Consider the following 22,984-nt stretch of genomic DNA (forward strand, 5'->3'; position numbering starts at 1 on the left):
CCTTTTAAAATGATAAAGCAATAAAAAATAAGTAAGAAAACTATATATTGACCCTCTAGAAATTTCTCTAGCCACGCAAAGGGAGGAAGGGAGGGGGAGAGATAAGGAGACAGTGTTGGTTTGACAGCTGACGCTAATGGTCCCTCGGCACTTAGCAACTATTTTTAGCTCGCCTTTGTGTCCGAAGAGGCCAATAATGTATGTATTTACTGATCTTAATACTTATTTGCATGATAACGAAAAACGCAATAACGAAAGTACAGAACCTATGGGATTTATTCTAATTGGTTCCAGGCACCCAAGACCCAACCCCAACTTTCCCATTTTACGACCATTTAGACCCACTAAAGATGTATATAATGTTATGGTAATATCAGAAACACACACAGGCATGGCTAGGTTTATTACAAATTGATGAAAAGGGTACAGTACACTCAATACTGTAGTCCACAAAACATGTAGCTAGGCTTTCTTTATTTGAGTCCCTGGTCTGAGGAGTCCGTTTTCTCTTGCTTCAGGATGCCGAGTCCTCCGTTTTTTCTCAATCTTAGAATGCACCAGAGACTTCGTTATTCCTTAGTAATGACACAGAATTTGAAATTGCAACACCAATTGCAACTTGGGTTGCAATTGTTGAAGCAACTAGATATGTCTGATTACAGCAAATGTGTTATTGTCAATTTGCAGGTGAAAGATTTTATCCTCAATAGATGTAGGTGAAGCAAGGGGGTAACATTACACCTGGAGGCAAATGCGTGATAACCAAATTCTCGGCCTGAAAAATGTGCTATAACGGCAGGTGTGCAGATTTTGATGGAGGCGTGATAACAAAAATCCCGATAACCAAGTGCGCTATAACCAAGGGATGACTGTAATGCATAAAATAATAAAAATTCCACAAATAAAAACATTTATAACATAATCATAACATTGTTTTACAGTACTACTACCCTACAATACAACTACACAACTTTATATCAATATTACTTTGATACAACATGATGAAATCGACAAACAATGAAAATGAAACAAACAAAAGTAGGTAATTATGTTCAGGAAGCTTCTCTGTGGCCGAGCGTGTGGTGACAGGCCTATAAGACGGAATGTGAACCTTAAAAAAATCAGCCCAAAGTTAAGGGGTCGTCTTAATCACCAGGTACAAAATTCTTACCTCTTAAATATTGTGGTTTAGTGTGTCAAGAGTGGTGATGGAAACATCGTAAACCACTCACAAGGTCCTACCATTAATTATTTTATACTGAAACTTATGTTTGGGAAGCTGGATTAAAATTAAGATTACCGGTATATTAAAATAATAAAAATGTATTATAAACCTGTCTAACATACCGTAAAAGAACAATATACCCCGGTAATAAACACAGCTGCTATCATCACCCCCCCCCCCATTTGCCAGTGATGAGACAAGAAAGGGAAAGTGACCTTGACTGTGACCGCCTGTGGCTATTTTTAGCCTTCTTTGTGTTCGAGGTGGTCAGTAATGCATATCTGTATATTTACTGATCATAATACTTAGCTCCTATAAATAATTCATTTAAAATTTATTTTTTTAAAAAGAATATTCAGTAAATGACTGGGTTAATTCTTGAAACTACCGACAGTGATAAATTTAGGATGAGCATGATGAACACAAAGTCACGTTATCGGATTCGGAGTTTGGTCCTTAATGTTCACCATAAATGTATCAGGTCAACTTCACCTACCGGGTATAGCCTCCCTTTTTTACAAAACAAGTTTATAAATTAAAGAAAATACTTGCAGTGTGTTTAATATATTACAGCATGTTATAAATAAATAAATAAACAAATAAATCGGTAAATCTATTTCAAGTATATGGAAAAATTTTACTCACACCGACATTAGTTCCAGTTAAATAACAGACGCTTAAGTGAGTCACTAATGTTTACACTACTGTACACCAGCCGGTAAAATTTGATGCCAATACTTGAAGTGAATTGGCCTTATTTTAAATAACCAACCATAAATAAATGCAAAAATGAAAAAAAGATCAAAGGTGAGAAACCTTATATTGTATGTATGTTGTGTTGTCAAAGGAAGAGAAACAATTGAAACTCTGCAATTGTGTGTAAATGAGGCAGAAAGATAGATCAGCAACCTAAGACTTGGTCAAAATTTTCGTGATGCCATATGGAAGTAGGGTCTACCATTAGACAATACAGTCAGTCATTGTTTTCATCATGATTTTATCCCACTTTCCACTGTAATATGTACGTCATTTCAGCCAAAATATTACATTTCCATATTTATTTCTGAGAATATATTCATTCAGTCAGTTAAGGTAAAATATACTTGTGATGTAATATTTTAATGAATACGGTATCGTAGTTTTCTTTTGTTTCAAATTTAATTAACAAAGATTGATGTTTCAAATGTAATGAACAAAAATTTATGTACAGTATCTATAAATAAACTTTAAAAAATGAATTCTTTATGTTTTACATCGTCCGGTGCTACCATACCATGCATTTGGCTACTTTGGGCTTGCTATGATGACGCAAGAGATCTGCCCTGGCAACTGTACCGACACTCACAGCTGGTGGTGCGTTGGTGCGTCGTTTCCACTGTTTACTGGTAGTTACTGGTAAATATTTTTCAACCTAACGAAACTATTACCCGTTTAGAGGTCTTAAAAACTCAAACTACACACAGGTATATACGGTAAATAAGGACAAGGGGGGCCAGGGGTTTTTTAAGGGGGGGGGGGGGCAGCAAAGGTACAAGGATTTTTAACATTAACGGGTATCTCTGTTACCTAACCCCCGCGTGTGTTAAGGCCCGACTGTAATGTTCATTATGCTTCCAATATCTTCCCAGGCGGTAGTATCTCCCTGTTTCGTAGCTGCCTACTAACCTACACAACTTTAATAATATTACTTTGATACAACATGATAAATTAGACAAACAATGAAAATAAACAAACAAAAGTTATTTACCAAGCCTTCTCTCTGAAAACAGAGGGTAACAGATGGAGGGGAGATAAGAAGGCTATTTATAGCCCATCTTTGTGTCGGAAGTGACCGCACAATAAATAATTAATTTAAAATTTATTTTTTTACATAGAATATTCAGTACATGACTGCAATTATTAAATATTGTGAATTAGTATATTATATATATTATATTATCTATATTATCTATATTATATTATATATATATAGATGTCTTGAATAAAGACGAAAGCTAAGGTACTCCGTTGTTTCCATTTTCCCGTGTGATTTTATCAAGATATATATATATATATATATATATATATATATATATATATATATATATATATATATATATATATATATATATATATATATATATATATATATATATATATATATATATATATATATATATATTTTTTTTTTTTTTTTTTTGTGTGTGTGTAATCAATGTATGTAGTAAGTACGTACAGTAATCTTTTTCACTCAAATCCTAATGAAACACTAATTAATTAGAATACAGTAGCTGGTGTAAACAGTGGGAACAGTCCCACCACTGATTGTCTCTTGTGAAGCAAGCTTATAAATTAAAGAAAATACTTGCAGTGTGTTTAATATATTACAGTACAGTAGTACCCCGATTTACACGGTCAATTGAACCCATGGGGTACCGAGGAAGGTGAAAACCACGTAAAGTGAACAACAGAACATATGGGATTAATTCCAATAGAGACTGGCCCGACCCCAAAACTCCACTTTTTCCGACACAATACATATGTTGTAGTAAAAATAACATCTTAATTTTATGGTGGTATGCACACACAATTAATATTTAAGAGAAATACAGTCGCCAGGTTAATGTCCATTCAAATAATGGACTCAACTCCCCCCCCCACTTCTCTTTCCAGCTCACTGGCTCCTACCTCTCTGAGAAATGTTTGGGTGAAAACACTAGATTTTAAGGTATAGTAATAAATAATACCTCAGACTAAAGTTAGGATAATATAATTGACATTTCTGGATTCCTTGCAGGTCAGGGAATATTTTGAATGTAAACTTCATATATTTTGCACAAAAGATAAAATATTTGTTTTGTGTAAACCAAATTATTACATTAGATCTAAAATTTGTATGTCTAATGCAAATTGCATGATGTTTATATTCAAAATGATCATCATATCGTAAGAATTCCAGCAATGTAAATTATATTCTGGCCGGGTAATATGTATTAATTTTATGTGCTAAAACAAATATCTTCAGTTAATAAAAAAAAAATATTCTTCACCGACACTATCTGTCAATCAACCCACCTCACCCCTAGCTGGGTCGGTCCCTCCCTCCCTCCCTACCCCCCACTCCCCACCTTCCCTCCCTACCAGAGAAATGTTTGAGAGAAAACAGTATATTTACATTTTTAGAAATAAATAATACCTCAGACTAAAGTTAGGATAATATAATTGACATTTCTGGATTCCTTGCAGATCAGGGAATATTTTGAATGTAAACTTCATATATTTTGCACAAAAGATAAAATTTTTGCTTTGTGTAAACGATCTAAAATGTAAAATCGCGTAAAGCAAGAAAGCCTGGCGGGTAAATCGCGTATATGAGTAGATTACTGTATGTTAAAATAAATAAATCGGGGTATTACTGTATGTTATAAATAAATAAATAAACAAATAAATTGGTAAATCCATTTCAAGTAAATGGAAAAATTTTACTCGACACCGACATTAGTTCCAGTTAAATAACAGACGCTTAAGTGAGTCACTAGTGTTTACACTACACCAACCGGTAACATTTGATGCCATCACTTGAAGTGAATTGGCCTTATTTTAAAAAACCAAGGATGTGTAAACAGCACTGGTCAATGGGATGGTTGGTAAAGGACTACTGGGTCAGTAAGCTCCCAATGGTAAGTGTCACATTTGGGGTACCGATCTTATACAACGAATAGAGTTCAAAAGCTACTTTTTAAATGGAAATTTTTGGGGTCGTCTTATATACCCCGTCGCCTTGTAGGGCGAGATATACGGTAGCTTTTGAAACAACAATACCAGCACTTGTTCACTTGCTCATGCTGAATAGGGATGCAAAAATGCTGTAAGAAACCAGAGAAAGTTTTTCTCCTGTTCCTGGTTGAGATGCGTGAAAACAAAAGGTCCGCCAAGCTCCGACTGTTGTTTACCACTCATTAGCAAGGCAGCTTCTTTGCGCAAGGCGCTCATAATTTTTTTTACAATAATTTTTTTTTTATAATACATATCTGGATTTAGTTATTATTTATATGAAAATATAATTTTAATATATTTTTATTATATTTTGGTCGTAAATACGAATGAAATAAGGACGTAAATTGAATTGGGTCCTAAATTAACAATGATTTAAATATGAAAAGTTGTTGGTCGAACCATAGTTATCGGAGGCTGTACTGTAGTTTTATATAATATTTTATGTATTTCTAAGTCACATTAGAGCACTAAAATTATATATATATTATATTTTCTTTATTTTTAAATAAAATTAGAACATTGTAATAATATTTCTACAAATTTTTATAGTTTCTTGTGTAAATAAACAGAGCAGCATCCGGCGTTCAGCCGCAAATTATGAATATTTGACAGCCAAATTTATAAAAAGAGGTAGTAACAGAGGTACCTGTGAATTTATATTTCACAAATTATCACGACTCTACTGTACTTTACTTCAAGTCTTTCATAAAAGAAAAACTAGAGGTAATAAAATATTTTATAACCGCAGTGAAGGGATAACTGTTGAAGGAAAATATAGAAAAGGGAGGAACAGACACATAAAAGATGGGCTGTGACTTCAAGTAACAATGGAGACTTAGATCTGGTTGAGGAAAAGTCTTAATACTTACAGAATCTGTGACTTGGTTAATATGATATGTAATGCCACTCTCTTGTTCCACTTTCTTAATGTGTGAACGTTCAGGATCCCCAGCAGCCATCACTGGTTTACTAGGATCACTCTGAAACAGACAAAAACTCTAAATAACATATAAATGGAGTGTCTATCAATTTTTCTTTTCTTTTGAACATGGAGATCTACAGGCTTCTCATTTTTTATGGTCAGGCAGTATCTGCAGGGTGGCTAAGGCACAATAATATGCAAACATTTCATTAATAAGCAATTTGTCAAACATGTTATTCTCTATCTCTCTATCTGTTTGGGTTCAGAAACTTAAACTTCCACATGACTGATGCATAAAAAAAAAAGATATAACCTTTTAACACATCAGTATTGAATGCAAATTATTCTAGACAGGAGATCAGATATAACAATTCATAGTATTCCACACAGTTTCCACCAACTTATCAGTGACACAAAAAGCAAGAATCAGAATAAAACGGTAAGTGTGGGAATCGCCGTGACTCATAGGAATGCATCCTTTTCGATAACCATGGTGTTCCTGTACTGGCAACTATACCTGTATCTTGGTGCCTGGTTCACAGATGATAGTAACATGTACATGTACTGCACTTTCACTTCATAAAGTAGATAATGCAGCTATTGTTAATAATTTTCCAGTGTTTTGTGTGGTAATACAGAAATGCCATATGTGTATAAGAGGAAATTTTTGCTGCTGCTGTAACTTCATCATTAATGTACAGTTCTGAAATTTGGACTATAGCCATAACAAAAGGCTTACTTACACAGTACATTATAACCAATTACTACATACTACTTTAATGCTTACTTCAAGTATGCATTAAATTTATGCTTAGTAGTCAGGTATAGTACTGGTCCAGCTTGTCACCTACATTAAGAGTTTAAAAAAAAAAGCAATCTAAGCTTCAGGTTAGAGATCTAGAAAACCAGTTAATATTGCTACTAACCCATTAAATAAATTAATTACAAGTATTAGAAACAAACCATATTAAGCAACCAAGTATTGTACTGTACAGTGTTTTGACAAATATAAGCCGCTCCCAATTCTAAGCTACATGGTGAGTTTTGGACAGTCTTCACCTTCGATTTTAACCTGTACGGTGTCAGCTAAGTTAATATAATTATGTTCGGCTGGCATCGGCAATTTTTTTGACTTTTGGATTTTGGCTGAAATGGACTTATACTATCATATAATGAAGGAAAAACATTATTTAGCAACTCACCGGACCATGGAAGGTGTAGTTACACCCATGGGTGAACGTGTCGCTGCGTTGAAATTTTACGCATAGAACCCGCAGAGTTTTACGGGTGTTGACGTTTTTCATCGAGTGAGAGTGGAATTATGCTAATTACCGTAAGTTTTCACTGTCTGTAGCTGTTTTTTCTTTATTTATCGTCTATCTCGATTTAGGAACATCAATATATTTATCCTTTTTCGTATTATTTACACTCATTTTCATAATAATTTTCACCAATATGTATTTTTTTGGTTTGAGTTTATAATTATTTATTTTTTTATTTGGTTCCACTTTTGCATTATAAGTACAGGTTGTACCTCTCTAGTCCGGCAACCTCAGGACCTGACCGGTGCCGGACCATGGAAATTCACCCTTTTCCTGGTTAGATAGTGACTTGTGCTTATGCCTGGAAGCACTAGCAACACTTTCTCTGCATCATGATCTCTTTGAAGGGTTAAATGTCGTATAGTAGCTTCTCAAATTTCGCGTTTTTAATTCTTAACGTATTTTATTGGAACACAAAAAAATAAATAAATAAAAATTTTGACGGCGGAAACTTTAATTTCGACGGGTTTGAACGGCCCGCCAACGTGCAGATGACGTGCATAATCGTGTAAACAGCGTCATTTCTCTTATGTACAAAAGATTCATTATTGTTTATTACTGAATGTCTTTTTTATTGAATTAATGTTTATGTGTGCAAAATGAGCAATACAATTCATTAATAATACATAGAAAATTAAAACACATGAGGAAATGACACAGCATTGTTTTCGTTGATTACAAAACCAGTGACTGACTGGTTCTACACATAAAACTGAAGAAAATAAGACCTTGGTTGTAGCTGTAGTAAAATTAATATGGTTGTTTTAAGTAATGTTATTTAATGTTAATAAATGGAACAATAGAAGTAGCTAACGATAATGGTAAAGAAAAGGAGAGATCGCATATGTAAGTGTGCACACGTGAAAACATATTGTCATTACTTTACATAAGAATATGAAAGCAACACATATTTACTGTTCATATATATTTTAATTAATGTTTCTGAATTTGTTTTTATTGAATTAATGTACGTGTGTGCAAAATTAACAATACAATTTATTAATAATACGTGGAATATTAGAGGAGATGAGACCGCTGCCGGCATTGTTTATATTAAAGCTTACGAAACCAGTGACTGATTGGTTCTACATATAAAACTGAAGAAAATAAGACCCTGAGTTTAGCTGTAGTAAAATTAATGTAAAAAATGAATATGGTTGCTTGAAGTACCTGTAATGTTATTTAATGTTAATAAATGGAACAATATAAGTAGCTAACCATTAATGGTAAAAAAAAAAGTGAGACTGCTCGTATGTAAGTGCGCACATGTGAAAATATATCGTCATTACTCTACATAAGAATATGAAAGCAACACTTATTTACTGCTCATATATATTGAAGGGTTAAATGTTGTACTCTGTATAGACAAGCAGAGAGAGAGAGAGAGCAGCCGAACTGCCGGATGTAAACAAACCTTAATTTCCCGCGGCTTTTTTTTTTTTTTAAGGGGATTAGCCCACCCGGGCATAGGTCACTGACCCACATTGGGGCCTGAGGGGCAAAAATTTAATACTCCTGTAATAATAATAATAATTCAGATAAAAAAAAAAAAAAGCTGCCTATCTACCTATTGGACAAACTAAAATCGTTCCAGACCACTGGAGTTTCCGGACCACAGAATGCCGGACTAGAGAGCTACAACCTGTATAGATTTTACAGTACAGTACCTCTTCATTTATCTCGAAATATATCGGCATAACTGTTACGCCGTTGACGCTGTACGGGTTAAGCTGCACCTCTAAGTTGGAGATCAAAATCATATTCACATTCAAAATTGCAGACAGTAGTTGCGGTGAAAAGTACACAACTATGTACCAAAAGGAGTACGTACAGGTATATGTGGCAACAGTGCCATTGAAGAAAAAGGTACAGTAGTCACTAGCAGAGTTGTAAAGTAACAAAATAAATTTAGTTGAGTACTGTACTCATGTAACATTTTTGGGTAACTACTTTTCGAAAAGTATGATAATTGTTTAGTTCTTTTATTTTTACTTACGTATGGCTTTTGTAATATTTTTACTCCAATACAAATGAAAAAACAAAAATTGTTACTCGTTACATGACCCAAACAAACAGAGTTTTCATGTGTGTGGAAAACTAAAAATGTACTTTGTAATTAATTAATTAATTATTAACCATAGTAAAAGAGTTGTGTGGGTGGAGCCATGAAGGGTACGGTATAGGTGTGGCCATGACAGCAGACTTTCACCTTTGATCTTCTTGTGTCCATTAGCACCTTGACAACCCACCTCATCTGGCCTACCCTCTTATCTCCCCCTCCCCCCTTCAATACCCTCTTTTCTCCCCATCTTTCCGTTAAACATCAGTTGTGTTTTTGCATATACCTGTACCTAAAATGAATTTCAAAGAGGCTGTGATTCTAGAATGCTTTACATAATTTCATCTTAGATATAAAGCCTATATCTAGACATATGAGTGAGACTGAGTGTACTTAAAATTCTGCTTAAATAACTAAGTATCACCCCCCCCCCCCTAACCAGCACCCGCCAGATGTTAGGTGGTACGAAAAATTCAGCCACTCATCAATTAGAATTGAAGAGTTCACGGTGAGTCTTAAGTCAGACTCAGTCACTATGGGGGCAACAATCGCTCACAAACTCCTCAACTGAGGAACCTTGATAGCTACTTGGCATACCCAGGGGATGGAATGGAGCTACTGAGGATTTTCCTGACATTATGTAACTTATTTCTCAAGCATAGCACCACACTACCTGTATCCACTGCTTGTGAGTGTCTATTTAGTCATGCTGGGGTTAATATTTAATAAATTTATTACACCCCAGGGGGCGACAAGCCAAGTCAAAACCATGCGGTCAGACACTAATGCAGTACATTGGTACTTGTGTCTCGCAGGACACGCTATGACTTCTGATATGGAGACAATATTTATATGATTTAGGACAATGGGAGTTAGCACCCACTTAATTTAAGACAAAAGAAGAAATAGAATGACAAAATACAGTAAATGATAGTAAAAAATAAGTCATCAGGTAAATAAAATGTGCAAATTTCAAGTTTAACCTCGTTCATATATGCATTCGTTCGTAAGTCGGGGACCCCCTGTACTCTATTGTGGTTTAGAAATAAATAAAAAAAGAAAATGAGCAGAATGGGTGTGTATACGTGAGAAGTGAACATGTGTGGAGGCGGTTATAGCAAAGGCCTTGACTATACACGTAACTACGTGGCTGACTAGCCAGCCTCGAACATTGTTACTTGTCGCTAATGAAACTATAAAACTTGTGGACACATCATTATAATACTCTAATGTGGCCAAGAAATAAGGAAAATATAATATAAAACTATAAAATAAGAACAATGAGGAGTATGTATGGGAAGTGAGTGTGTGTTGAGGCGGTGGGTTACTGGTCTACAACTGCATGGCTGTGATCCCTCCCGACCACATGTCTGAAAGTCAGCTGGTTGACTGCCTGAACTGTGTCCGTCACTCAGAGGATGGTCCGAGTATGGAAGGAGCTATTTTTGTTTTTTATAAAATATTGTATTTTAAGATATGCTACATATTGATTTTATTGTTTATCATAGCAATAAATATGGCAGCTATAAATTACTGAACAGAGGTTGAAGGACGTGAACCCCTCATGATAGTTCACGGGTAACTGACCACAAGACATGAGTCTTGAGATGAAGATTACAAATGAGTTGAGTTGCCAATTAAACAACTATCCAGAGCAAATTATTTCGTCCCACCTGGACATTCAAAATATGCCGCGAAAATAAAGAACGTTGAGGAATGTCACACGGGGTCACCTAAGTGAACGTTGAGAAACATCACCCGGGGGCGCTTAAGTGAGAGTTGAGGAACATCACCCAGGGGAGCTTAAGTGAGCACTGAGGAACAACACCCAGGGGAGCTTAAGTGAGCACTGAGGAACAACACCCAGGGGAGCTTAAGTGAGCATTGAGGAACAACACCCAGGGGAGCTTAAGTGAGAGTTGAGGAACATCACCCAGGGGAGCTAAAGTGAGAGTTGAGGAAAAGCACCCAGGGGAGCTTGAGTAAGCATTAAGGAACATCACCCGGGGGCGCTTAAGTGAGCATTGAGGAACATCACCCAGGGGAGCTTAAGTGAGCATTGAGGAACATCACCCAGGGGAGCTTAAGTGAGCATTGAGGAACATCACCCAGGGGAGCTTAAGTGAGCATTGAGGAACATCACCCAGGGGAGCTTAAGTGAGCATTGAGGAACATCACCCAGGGGAGCTTAAGTGAGCATTGAGGAACATCACCCAGGGGAGCTTAAGTGAGCATTGAGGAACATCAACCAGGGGAGCTTAAGTGAGAGTTGAGGAACATCACCCAGGGGAGCTTAAGTGAGCATTGAGGAACATCACCCAGGGGAGCTTAAGTGAGAGTTGAGGAACATCACCCAGGGGAGCTTAAGTGAGCATTGAGGAACATCACTAGGACTTTAAGGGTTAAAATTAATGTCCCTCAATTCACATTAAGAATTACTATGTGGCCCTCAGTTGAAAAAGGTTGAAAATCTCTTCTCTACAAAGACAATTAAACATAATATTCAAACTGAAGAATTCAAATAACCCATTATATTATCTACTTATTGATATTTTCTTACTGGTTCCATGTCACGACAATGACCCATCAAGTCACTCATGCGGTCCTCAAAGCCTGGCGCAAAGAAGGAGGGATCAATGGCCACAAAACATTGCCCTAAGTCTGCTTCTCGATCTGTTTGCATCCACCTTCGTACGTTTGGGCCATATTGTCCACCTAGTTGAGAGTAAGCACAAGTATAAACTAAATATGAAAAGCATGCAACATGCTATACATGGTTTAAACTAAACTGGAGATTATTTTCATGATATACTGTAACACTATCCTGGCTATACTGTACAGTAGTCAGTATCCAAATATACATGTTATAATGGAGAGAACTAGAGGAAATAATTTGTAGTAATAAAAGACAAATAGCCAAAAGGAAACTGGAAGGTGTGATGAACCTGTGGTTATGAGTTAGGAGTGCTCAAGAAAGCCTGACCCTCAGTCCTGCATGTGCATGGAAGGAGGTGATACAGAGGAATCCAGTACCCGGTGGTAACTGCAGGCATAACAAAGAAAAGTACAAGTGAGCATGTCAAAAGCATGGCAGTGGCATATTTGGTGGTACAGTGGTAACAAACGTATTTCTCAACCTGTGTCCTGGGTTATATTCCTGGCTAAGGACAGATGTGAGAAAGGTGTTATCCAGTGTGACCCTCCCAACCATCACAGGTTTTCTCAAGGTATTCCAGTTTCCTCCTGTATTAATACTGGACAATGAAGGTCATAACAGAGTACTGTATCAGAGAACAGGCCAACTACCTGATTGGCTATTAAGCTGATGAGTGGTGAAATGAAAATTAAAAAAAAAATTGGCATTTATTTTTTCACTTCTCAAATAATAATCTTACAGTATTTAATTTCTTAGCAGATAGATACTTACCCAAATTGATGTTTATAGAACAGGTAAAGGATCTGACACTTGCCTGACATGATACCACAGAAGATCTCAACTAACATGCCAAGACCGTAGCCTTTGTAGCCTGAGTGGAGCTCTGATCCTCCCAGTGGCATAAGTGCACCTTCCATCCCTTCTGCAGCATTTGTAGTGGGCTGACCATCCTTGTCTAAGGCCCAACCTTCAGGAATAGGATTTTCCTTCCGACGCTCTAACTCAATCTTCAGAAAGCAGGGAAAGTAACATTCCCATTAAGATTATTCAAAGCATCTTGACCTAAAAACTAAAAAAATATATATACAGGTTGACAACCCTTTATCAGAAATTCCGAAAACCGAAAAGCTCTGAAAACTGAAAGGTTTTTTTTATGGGACAAACCTTTTTTTTTCTTTCTTTTTTTTAACAGGGATTAGCCCACCCGGGCATAGATCACTGACCCACATCGGGGCCTGGGGGGCCAAAATGTAATAGTAATAATAATTATAATAATAATAATTATAATAATAATACAGCTAGACCCCGATTTACGACGGGGTTAGGGACCCAAATCCAGGTCCTAAGTTCGAATGGTCGTAAGTCCGATATAGATAAAAAAAAAAAAAAAAAATTAATAAAAAATCTACAATGAAATACAGTACAGCAAAAGTAATAAATAATGAAGAATGGATACAGTGTGACTGAGCACTTACCTTTAATGTAGTTAGCTGAATGCACATGGGGCCCCCATAATTTTCTAATTATACATGGAGACTACATTAACTGGAAACGTTTCGGAATAGAAAATGCGTGTCATTTGGAGAAAAAAAAAAAAATGGTCACAACTGCGGCGGTCGTAAATCCCGACGGTCGTAAGTCGAAGCAGTCATATGTCGGAGTCTAGCTGTAATTATAATAATAATTATTCATAGTAAATAAAATATTTAATAAAAAATACACCAAAATAAAATAAAATAATAATGATAATAATAATAATAATGATAATAATAATAATAATAATAATAATAATAATAATAATAATAATAATAATAATAATAAAATATAATAATAAAATTAATAATAATAATAATAATAATAATAAAATATAATAATAAAATTAATAATAATAATAATAAAGAAATACAAGAATGAAAAAAGATCAAAAGTGAGAAACACGACCTGGACCTATGAATTATTATTACAGGTTGTACCTCTCTAGTCCGGCATTCTGTGGTCCGGAAACTCCCGTGGTCCGGGAGTTTGTCCAATAGGTAGATAGGCAGCTTTTTTTCTTTCTTTTTTTATCTGAATTATTATTATTATTATTACAGGAGTATTAAATTTTTGCCCCTCAGGCCCCAATGTGGTTCAGTGACCTATGCCCGGGTGGGCTAATCCCCTTAAAAAAAAAAACAGCCGCGGGAAATTAAGGTTTGTTTACATCCGGCAGTTCGGCTGCTCTCTCTCTCTCTCTGCTTGTCTACACAGAGTACAACATTTAACCCTTCAATATATATGAGCAGTAAATAAGTGTTGCTTTCATATTCTTATGTAGAGTAATGATGATATGTTTTCACATGTGCGCACTTACATACGCGCAGTCTCACATTTTTTTTTACCATTAATGGTTAGCTACTTATATTGTTCCATTTATTAGCATTAAATAACATTACAGGTACTTCAAACAACCATATTCATTCTTTTACATTAATTTTACTACAGCTAAAATCAGGGTCTTATTTTCTTCAGTTTTATATGTAGAACCAATCAGTCACTGGTTTCGTAAGCTTTAACATAAACAATGCCGGCAGCCGTCTCGTCTCCTCTAATATTCCACGTATTATTAATAAATTGTACTATTGTTAATTTTGCACACACACACACACACACATTAATTCAATAAAAACAAATTCAGAAGCATTAATTAAAATATATATGAACAGTAAATAAGTGTTGCTTTCATATTCTTATGTAAAGTAATGACGATATGTTTTCACGTGTGCGCACTTACATACGCGATCTCTCTTTTTTCTTTACCATTATCATTAGCTACTTCTATTGTTCCATTTATTAACACTAAATAACATTACTTAAAACAACCATATTAATTTTACTACAGCTACAACCAAGGTCTTATTTTCTTCAGTTTTATATGTAGAACCAGTCAGTCACTGGTTTTGCAATCAACGAAAACAATGCTGTGTCATTTCCTCGTGTGTTTTAATATTCTACGTATTATTAATGAATTGTATTGCTCATTTTGCACACAAACATTAATTCAATAAAAAAGACATTCAGTAATAAACAATAATGAATCTTTTGTACATAAGAGAAATGACGCTGTTTACACGATTATGCACGTCGTCTGCACGTTGGCGGGCCGTTCAAACCGGTCGAAATTCAAGTTTCTGCCGTCAAAATTTGTATTTATTTATTTTTTTGTGTTCCAATAAAATACATTAAGAATTAAAAACTCGCGAAATTTGAGAAGCTACTATACGACATTTAACCCTTCAAAGAGACCATGATGCAGAGAAAGTGTTGCTAGTGCTTCCAAGCATAAGCACAAGTCACTATCTAACCAGGAAGAGGGTGAATTTCCATGGTCCGGCAATTTCCATGGTCCGGCACTGGTCAGGTCCCGAGGTTGCCGGACTAGAGAGGTACAACCTGTATTATTATTATTATTATTATTATTATAACTTTTATTATATTTTTGCCCCCCAGGCCCCAGTGTGGGTCAGTGGCTTGTGCCCGGGTGGGCTTAAAAAAAAACAACCTAACCATTCTGAAAACCGAAAAATTCTGAAATCCGAAATGCCTCTGGCCCCAAGGATTTCGGATAAGGGATTGTCAACCTGTATTACTGGATAAACATAGAGGTTCATAACATTTCAAATAATTTTATCTCAAGTTTTCCCCTTCTACAGTATGTACCTTGGACACTGGGGCTTACTGGCTGGTTAGCTGTCCGCATATGTAAACAAATTCAATACTAACTCATCTGGAGTAGTGTGGGATTTTTTATTCAGGAAATTTATTATTTTACAGTGATGTTTCGGTAATCTGGCACGAAATGAACCTAAATATTATAGCAATTACTGTATGGTGAAATTGCATACTGTTGACATAAAGGCATGGGAAATTTCCATTGGGTCTGGCCCAACCAACCGCCCTACTTCTTCACACCCAATTCCCCGATTTATGCGATCAATTGAACCCACAGGGTACCGCGGAAAGTGAAAACCGCGTAAAGTGAACAACAGAACATATGGGATTAATTCCAATAGAGACTGGCCCGACCCCCAAACTCCACTTTTTCCGACACAATACCTATGTTGTAGTAAAAATAACATCTAAATTTTATGGGATTAATTGAAATAGAGACTGGGCCGACCCCCAAACTCCACTTTTTCCGACACAATACATACATTGCAGTAAAAATAACATCTTAATTTTATGATGGTATGCACACACAATTAATATTTAAGAGAAATACAGTCGCCAGATAATGTCCATTCAAATAATGGACTCAACTCTCCCCCCCCTCTTCCCACGCTCGCTGGCTCCTCCCTCTCTGAGAAATGTTTGGGTGAAAACAGTAGGCTTACATTTTTAGTAATAAATAATACCTCAGACTAGAGTTAGGATAATATAATTGATATTGCTGGATTCCTTGCAAGACCAGGAATATTTTGAATAAAAAAGTCATATATTTTGCACAAAAGATAAAATTTTTGCTCTTTCTAATCAAAATTCTTACATAAGATCTAAAATTTGTATGTCTAATGCAAATTCCATATGTTTATATTTAAAATAATCACAATTTTATAAGAATTCCAGCAATGTAAATTATATTCTGGCCGAGTAATTTGTATGAATTTTATGAGCAAAAACAAATATCTTCAGTAAATACAGTAAACAAATTATACTTTACCCGCGTAAATTACTAAATTTACCGCGTAATTAAAGCATTTCATTCTGGCAAGGCACCGAGTAAATGACCAAACGAGTAAACAAAAGCCGCGTAAATGCAGACTCCACTATATATAATTACAGTAGCCTTATGAAAACTCTCAGGATAAGATCTGTCTTACCTTACCAACAGCTACCACACAAGTCGCCATGTCCAACACAAAACTGTCCCCATTTTTTGCTGGTGCTGATAAGGCTATTGGATTGGTTCCTAAAGCTGCCTGTAACAAGATTATTAAAATAATTTTTCAACTGAAATTGTAATTATAATTTGTCTATATCTACTCGGTAAATGACAATTGTTCATTTTCATGGTACAGTAGTACTGTATATATTTGGTACCCTAATATATATGGTAACACTTGTAACATGAAAATTATTAGGAATATGGATACATCAATATTATGTCACACATCAATGATACACATGACTGTTTCTTGTTCATTAATATGGGATGGTCAGTAAAAATCATTTACTGTAAAGTGATCCTTCGGTTAACGAAATTTTTACGAAATCATGTCAACATGTTTTTGCTTGTTAACCAGCTGGAATATTAGTCCGCCAATACAGTAATCGGTTCTAGGGCTTAAATTCGTTCCCATTTGAGTGGCTCTCTTGAACATAAACTATTTTTACAGTATAATTATTGATCATTCTGAAATTTATTTAACATATTGACAATATATAGTGCAGTGCAGTGTTGATTTAAAGAAAATATTATTGAATTACACCAAGTGAACTTGAAATTTTATGGGTGAAATGACGGCATGAAGCATGGGGTGATTTCTCTTCCACCTCCACTTCCTTCTCTTCTCCCTTCTCCTCCACCCCCACTTCTAATTCCCATCATCATTATCATCAACCAGGAGCCTTCTACATACACACCTCAAAGTAAGTGTACTTTACTGCATTTTTTTTTACATTGTATGTAATTTTCGGTGAGCTGGAACCAATTACCCAAAATCCCATTGAAACAATGGTTTCGGTTAACGAACGACCTTCTGTAACGAATTGTGTTCGTTAACCGAGGGACCACTGTACATGATGAGGATATGAAGAAATGTATACAATAAGTAGGCATGTGTTTTGTTCATGTGAACATTACACCATACTAAACAAACTTGATCTATTTTTTTGTAATACAGTATTACAAATGAAACATATGTATAGTACTGTATTACTGGAATATTTTACTTATAAAGTGGATTTTGTGACAAAGGCTCATAACTTGAAAAAAAAAATTATTAATTTTTAAAATGATAACAAATGGTCTTTGAATATCACAGTTGGAATGCACCTATTAAGTAAGGCCACCACTTTCATATGATCAATTTCTAAATAAATTACAGCACTGTATACTGTATTTGATTTGAAAATAAAAGATCTTCAAATAAGGCATTGGCTGTTACCATAGCTTTATCAACATTATATGCATAAGCAAGGGAAGCTTCTGAAAGCATGACAGTATTTTACTAGTATATGCTGCTGGTTTAGGTCTACATAGCACAAAGAGTTAAACTCATCTGGAATATCTAGAAGTGCTAATTTTCCTGTGACTACTGAATCATATAAAAGATCACATTAACCCTTCGGCCCCAGATGAAGTTCCAGAACGTCCGACTGGCCCACCCCGGGTGACGTTCCAGAACGCACCTTTTCCCGCCACTGTTTAAAAGCCCAGTGTGGGATATCAGGTTCCCGTGTAACTATTTGCCTGTCACGCCACACCTCGGCCACAGTGAAGCTTCTTGAACGTAATTATGTACTTTTGTTTGTTTCATTTTCATTGTTTGTCCATTTTATAATGTTGTATCAATGTAATATTGCTAAAAGTAGTGTACCTGTAGTTGTATTGCAGTGTAGTATCAATGGAAAATAATGCTATGATTATGTTATAAATGTATTTATTTGTGGAATTATTATTAATTTATGTATTACTTGCTATACCAAACACAAAGACAGCCAGAGAGCTGGCGACAGACTGCTGTATGTCGCCAAGCACTTTTTATGAAAAATAATGCCAAAAACTAAATTTTAAATGAATTATTTATAGATGAGTTTTATGATCAGTAAATATATGGCATTATTGGCCACTTCGGACACAAAGACACACTAAAAATAGCCCTCTTATCTCCCTCCCTATTAGGAGCCGTCAGAGGGAAGCTTCTTTGTAAATAACTTCTTTTGTTTGTTTATTTTCATTGTTTGTCTATTTTATCATGTTGTATCAAAGTAATATTACTAAACGTTGTGTAGTTTTATTTTAGTTTAGTTTTATTAGAGATTAATGCTATGATTATGTTATAAATGTATTTATTTGTGGAATTATAATTCCGATAATTATTTGTATGACCTACACAACGTGTTCTCCCAGACATAAAGCTTGATGACTGACTGTGTGTGTGTGTGTCGTTGAGAACTTCTTATGAAGAGTAATGCAAATAAAATAAAGTCTAAATTAATTATTTATAGGAAATAAGTATTAAGATCAGTAGATAAATGCATTATTGGTTAACTCGGACACAAAGGCAAGCCGGTAAATGACCCCTAAGTGCGTAGTGACAGCAAGCACTCGATGCAAAAAAAAACTTTCCCCTTATTTGTTTCGTCACTGAGAATACAGTGGTCCCTCGGTTAACAAGCGCCTCGGTTAACGAGATTTCCCTTCCATAAGATTCTTAACTTCGGTTAACGAGCAATCCCTCGATTAACGAGTTTTTTACAAGCCAACTTCAACATGTTTTCGCTTGCATTTGGCGGTCCACCAGCTGTAGTATTAGTCCGCCAATACAGTAATCGGTTCTAGGGCTTAAATTCCTTACTATTTTAGTAAATATCAAGAAGTTTATACTATTCAATAATTTTAAAAGTTTAATATTATCTTTTTTAGTCATTTTAACAATTATTGAACATGATTGAAGGTAAAGAAACTAGTTTCTGGCGTGCCATCCAGCCTGTTAACAATCCAGACAGGCGTTAGTTAGTCCCTCTCTGTTTTCAGTGGAGGTAACATCTTGCTTGAGACTCTCTTCAACTAAACGCTTTTTTCTGTTTCCAAGCAAATTATTGGTCATTTTGAAATATATTTTACATATTGACAATATATAATGCAGTGCAGTGTTGATTAAAAGAAAATAATCTTGAAATACACCAAGAGAACTAAAATTTTATGGGTGAAATGGTGCCATGGGGTGACTTCTCTTCCACCCCAATGCCTTCTCTTCTTCCTTCTCCTCCACCCCCATTCTAATTTCCATCATCATCATCATCATCCAGGAGCCTTCTACATACACACCTCAAAGTAAGTGTACTTTTCTACCTTTTTTGTTGAATTTAGGCAATTTTCGGTGAGCTGGAACCAATTACCCAAAAACCCATTGAAACAATGGTTTCGGTTAACGAGTTTTTCGGTTAACGAGCAACCTGCTGGAACGGATTGTGCTCGTTAACCGAGGGACCACTGTATAGAGGGACAATGTTTAGTTTTTCTTCTGTCTCTTTTTATTGTTTTATCATTTATAAAGGTTAAAAATTATCTTTGGAAAAGTTGATTTTTCGCGTTTTACCCCGAGTTGGGGTTATGGCCGGCGGCACCCTAGCCCGGGGCGTAAGGGTTAATAATGTATTTCACTCTGTGTAAGCATCCACCATCTGCCTGAGGTCATATAACTATGCAACTAAAAACTGTCCCGGGTGTCTATTGTGACCTCTTACCTTCTTTGCACGGGTAGGAGCAACAAGGGGAGATGTGTTGGTAAAACTCATGCCCTGAAAAGTCAAAAGGAAAAACTTTTACAAAAGATTTTTTCTTTACATAAGTGTTTCAAATTACAATTCCAACCATCATGTTTACATAATAAGCAAAATTATAATTTCTACTGTAAATGATTATTTGAGCGATTTATAATTTCCACTAAACTATGAGCATAATTAATTGTAATACTGTACAGCAATCATGAACAAACTGATAGAAAGTGATTCAAGCACTATCTCCCTCCTCAAAATGTTTAAACACAATCAAATTAAACAAGTTACCGGTAAATACAAAGTCTACAATGCTATGGAAAGCTAAACATTACCAGAAGTCCTTCCTTGGTGGCTCTCATTGCATACCAGCCTGCAATGCCATAGTGGTTACTTCCTGAAAGAATATAGGCAAAAATTCAGGAAGGAGAAAAATCTGGGAATGAGGTGGCCTGTGAGATGGCATGTTGCCATTGTTACATGTAATGAAACCATAAAAGTCATGGAAAAATCATCACAATGCTCTAATGTGGCATAGAAATAAAGAAAATATATTGTACAGTACAGTAATATAAAACTATAAAATAAGAAAAATGAAGAGCATGGGTGTGTGTGTGTGTTCATAAAATGAACATGTGTGGAGGCAGTGGACTGTTACTGCGTCGCTGACCCCCCTCCCCCCTTGATGTGAAGTCACGGCATATAATATACTGTATATACTGTACAGTATGTACTATGCACACACACACACACACACACACACACACACACGTGTCTCGAAGTTAGGCGGGTGATTGTCTAGCTGAACTGTGTCGCATCGCCCAGAGGATGGTTTCAGTATGGAAGCTATCTTTTGTCCATAGAATGTGTGCCACTGTATTTTATGATGATATATATAAATTTTATTGTTTATCATAGCAAGTTTTGTTAATTTTGACATACTATATTCAATTTGAAATTTGTTTGAATTAGGCTCACATTTTGCTGACTAAATTGTTTAACTCTGATCCACTTCATTCATATATAGGTTTGGTGTAAATTAATCAATCATTAAACTTCGAAACCATTAATAACAAACTTGTTTATTATTATTATTAGGGAGTACAGTTCTGTACTCAGTGTTTACCGCCCTACCGTTTGAACCTGTTGCTCACCCTCCGTGCTTTACTGTTATCCCTCGTTTAGCGATAATTTTGCTAAATGTTTGGTTTTCAGGAATGCAACCCCATCATTAAACGAGGAATACCTGTACTGTACACATTAAGGTATGATGATGTTGCTTTGTTGTTACTTTTCTTTAACCTAACCTTTAGTTGCGTCAGTAGTTTTATGGTATATTGGTTTAGACATACTAACTCAATACAAAAGTCTTTAACCATCCTGTGCTACAGAGAACATGGTAAATCTTGATTAATCTTGTTGAAACTATAAAATTCTAAACATAAACAACCAAAGCACTTTACTTTTTTTTATCTTAACTGAAAAACTGCTCAACTCTCTCCACCACTTCACCCTCCTTGATATATATTAACATACTGCTGATCCTAAGAACATGTATTTCAACTATTAATCTATCCCTCAAATATTTCACCAAAAATCCTGATCTTGCAGCTTAGAAGAATTAGCGCATTTACTCTCAATGACGTGGAAAAGTCTAAAAATGTAGTCTGACACAATAACAGTAAACACAAAACATAGGAACAGAGAAAGACATACAATTACAATACAAGTTCAGATTATTGGATACCCATCCCAGAAAAATCAATCAATTAGATATGAGTATGTAATCCCTTATTGTAATGTACAGTCCGAAAGAGCCGATTGTCCGTATCTTCCAGCAAATGTACTAAATGTACAAAAAGGATAAATACCGATATAAAAAACACCAAAAATATAGTAACGTATTCTACATCATATAAGACACATGTCCATATAAGATGCATCCTCCATTTTAGCACTGTAATGCCAAACCAGTAAATAAAAGCCAAATGAAAGTTTAACACAGTCACCATTTGCATACACACCCTGCTTCCCCATAGTAATGAAGACCAGCTAGACGGCGATTCCCAAGCAAAGCTCCCCCCTACACTCTGTGACCTCACTGAGCCAGCTAACTCGTGTGCAAAGAAATGTATACTATATTCCCATTACGTGTTTGCTCTTAGAACAATTATTTCCTTTACTTTTTTTCACAATATGTATGTAGGAGGGTGTGTGCATGTAACTGAGTAAAAATAAAAGAAGAAAGTTATGTATATGTACCCAAAAATACGAGTTGAAAAACAACCATAACACTTCATAGCTTGGCCCAGTAGCCTGGTGGTCATTATTAAGCATTATTCTATCAGTAAACACTGATAATAACAGTAAATCCAGTGCAATATGGCAGGGTGGGAGGAGAGTTACAAGAGCAGATGATGCACTAACTAGCAAATGCAGTCCCTCACTCCCCTTACTGCTCCCATTGACCACTCCTAAGTTTATCCAGCAGTTGTATCTTCCCCACAAGGGTCATGACTTTCTTTTCTATCTTCACTTGTTTGGGCACCTTCCCGCGGCTGGA

At 35.6% G+C, this 22,984-nt stretch overlaps 1 protein-coding gene across 2 annotated transcripts in view; it reads right to left on the bottom strand.

Annotated features, from left to right (window-relative positions):
* Positions 1 to 453: 453 nt before the first annotated feature.
* The window catches only part of LOC121857693 (uncharacterized oxidoreductase YjmC-like), a 38,940-nt gene continuing 16,409 nt past the window's right edge, over positions 454 to 22,984 (bottom strand). Inside the window, exons 4-10 of one of the 2 annotated variants that reach the window (XM_042353772.1) lie at positions 20,757 to 20,818; positions 20,392 to 20,445; positions 16,800 to 16,898; positions 12,755 to 12,947; positions 11,845 to 11,999; positions 5,851 to 5,961; positions 454 to 546 (exon numbers count right to left, since the gene is read on the bottom strand). In XM_042353772.1, coding sequence (XP_042209706.1) covers positions 463 to 546; positions 5,851 to 5,961; positions 11,845 to 11,999; positions 12,755 to 12,947; positions 16,800 to 16,898; positions 20,392 to 20,445; positions 20,757 to 20,818 — 758 coding nt within the window. In that variant the 3' untranslated portion in view covers positions 454 to 462. The remainder of the gene's footprint in view (positions 547 to 5,850; positions 5,962 to 11,844; positions 12,000 to 12,754; positions 12,948 to 16,799; positions 16,899 to 20,391; positions 20,446 to 20,756; positions 20,819 to 22,984) is intronic. The other variant, XM_042353773.1, reaches the window with a different exon arrangement.

The sequence above is a fragment of the Homarus americanus genome, unplaced genomic scaffold (assembly GCF_018991925.1).
Source record: "Homarus americanus isolate GMGI-L3 unplaced genomic scaffold, GMGI_Hamer_2.0 scaffold16712, whole genome shotgun sequence".
Lineage (NCBI taxonomy): Eukaryota > Metazoa > Arthropoda > Malacostraca > Decapoda > Nephropidae > Homarus > Homarus americanus.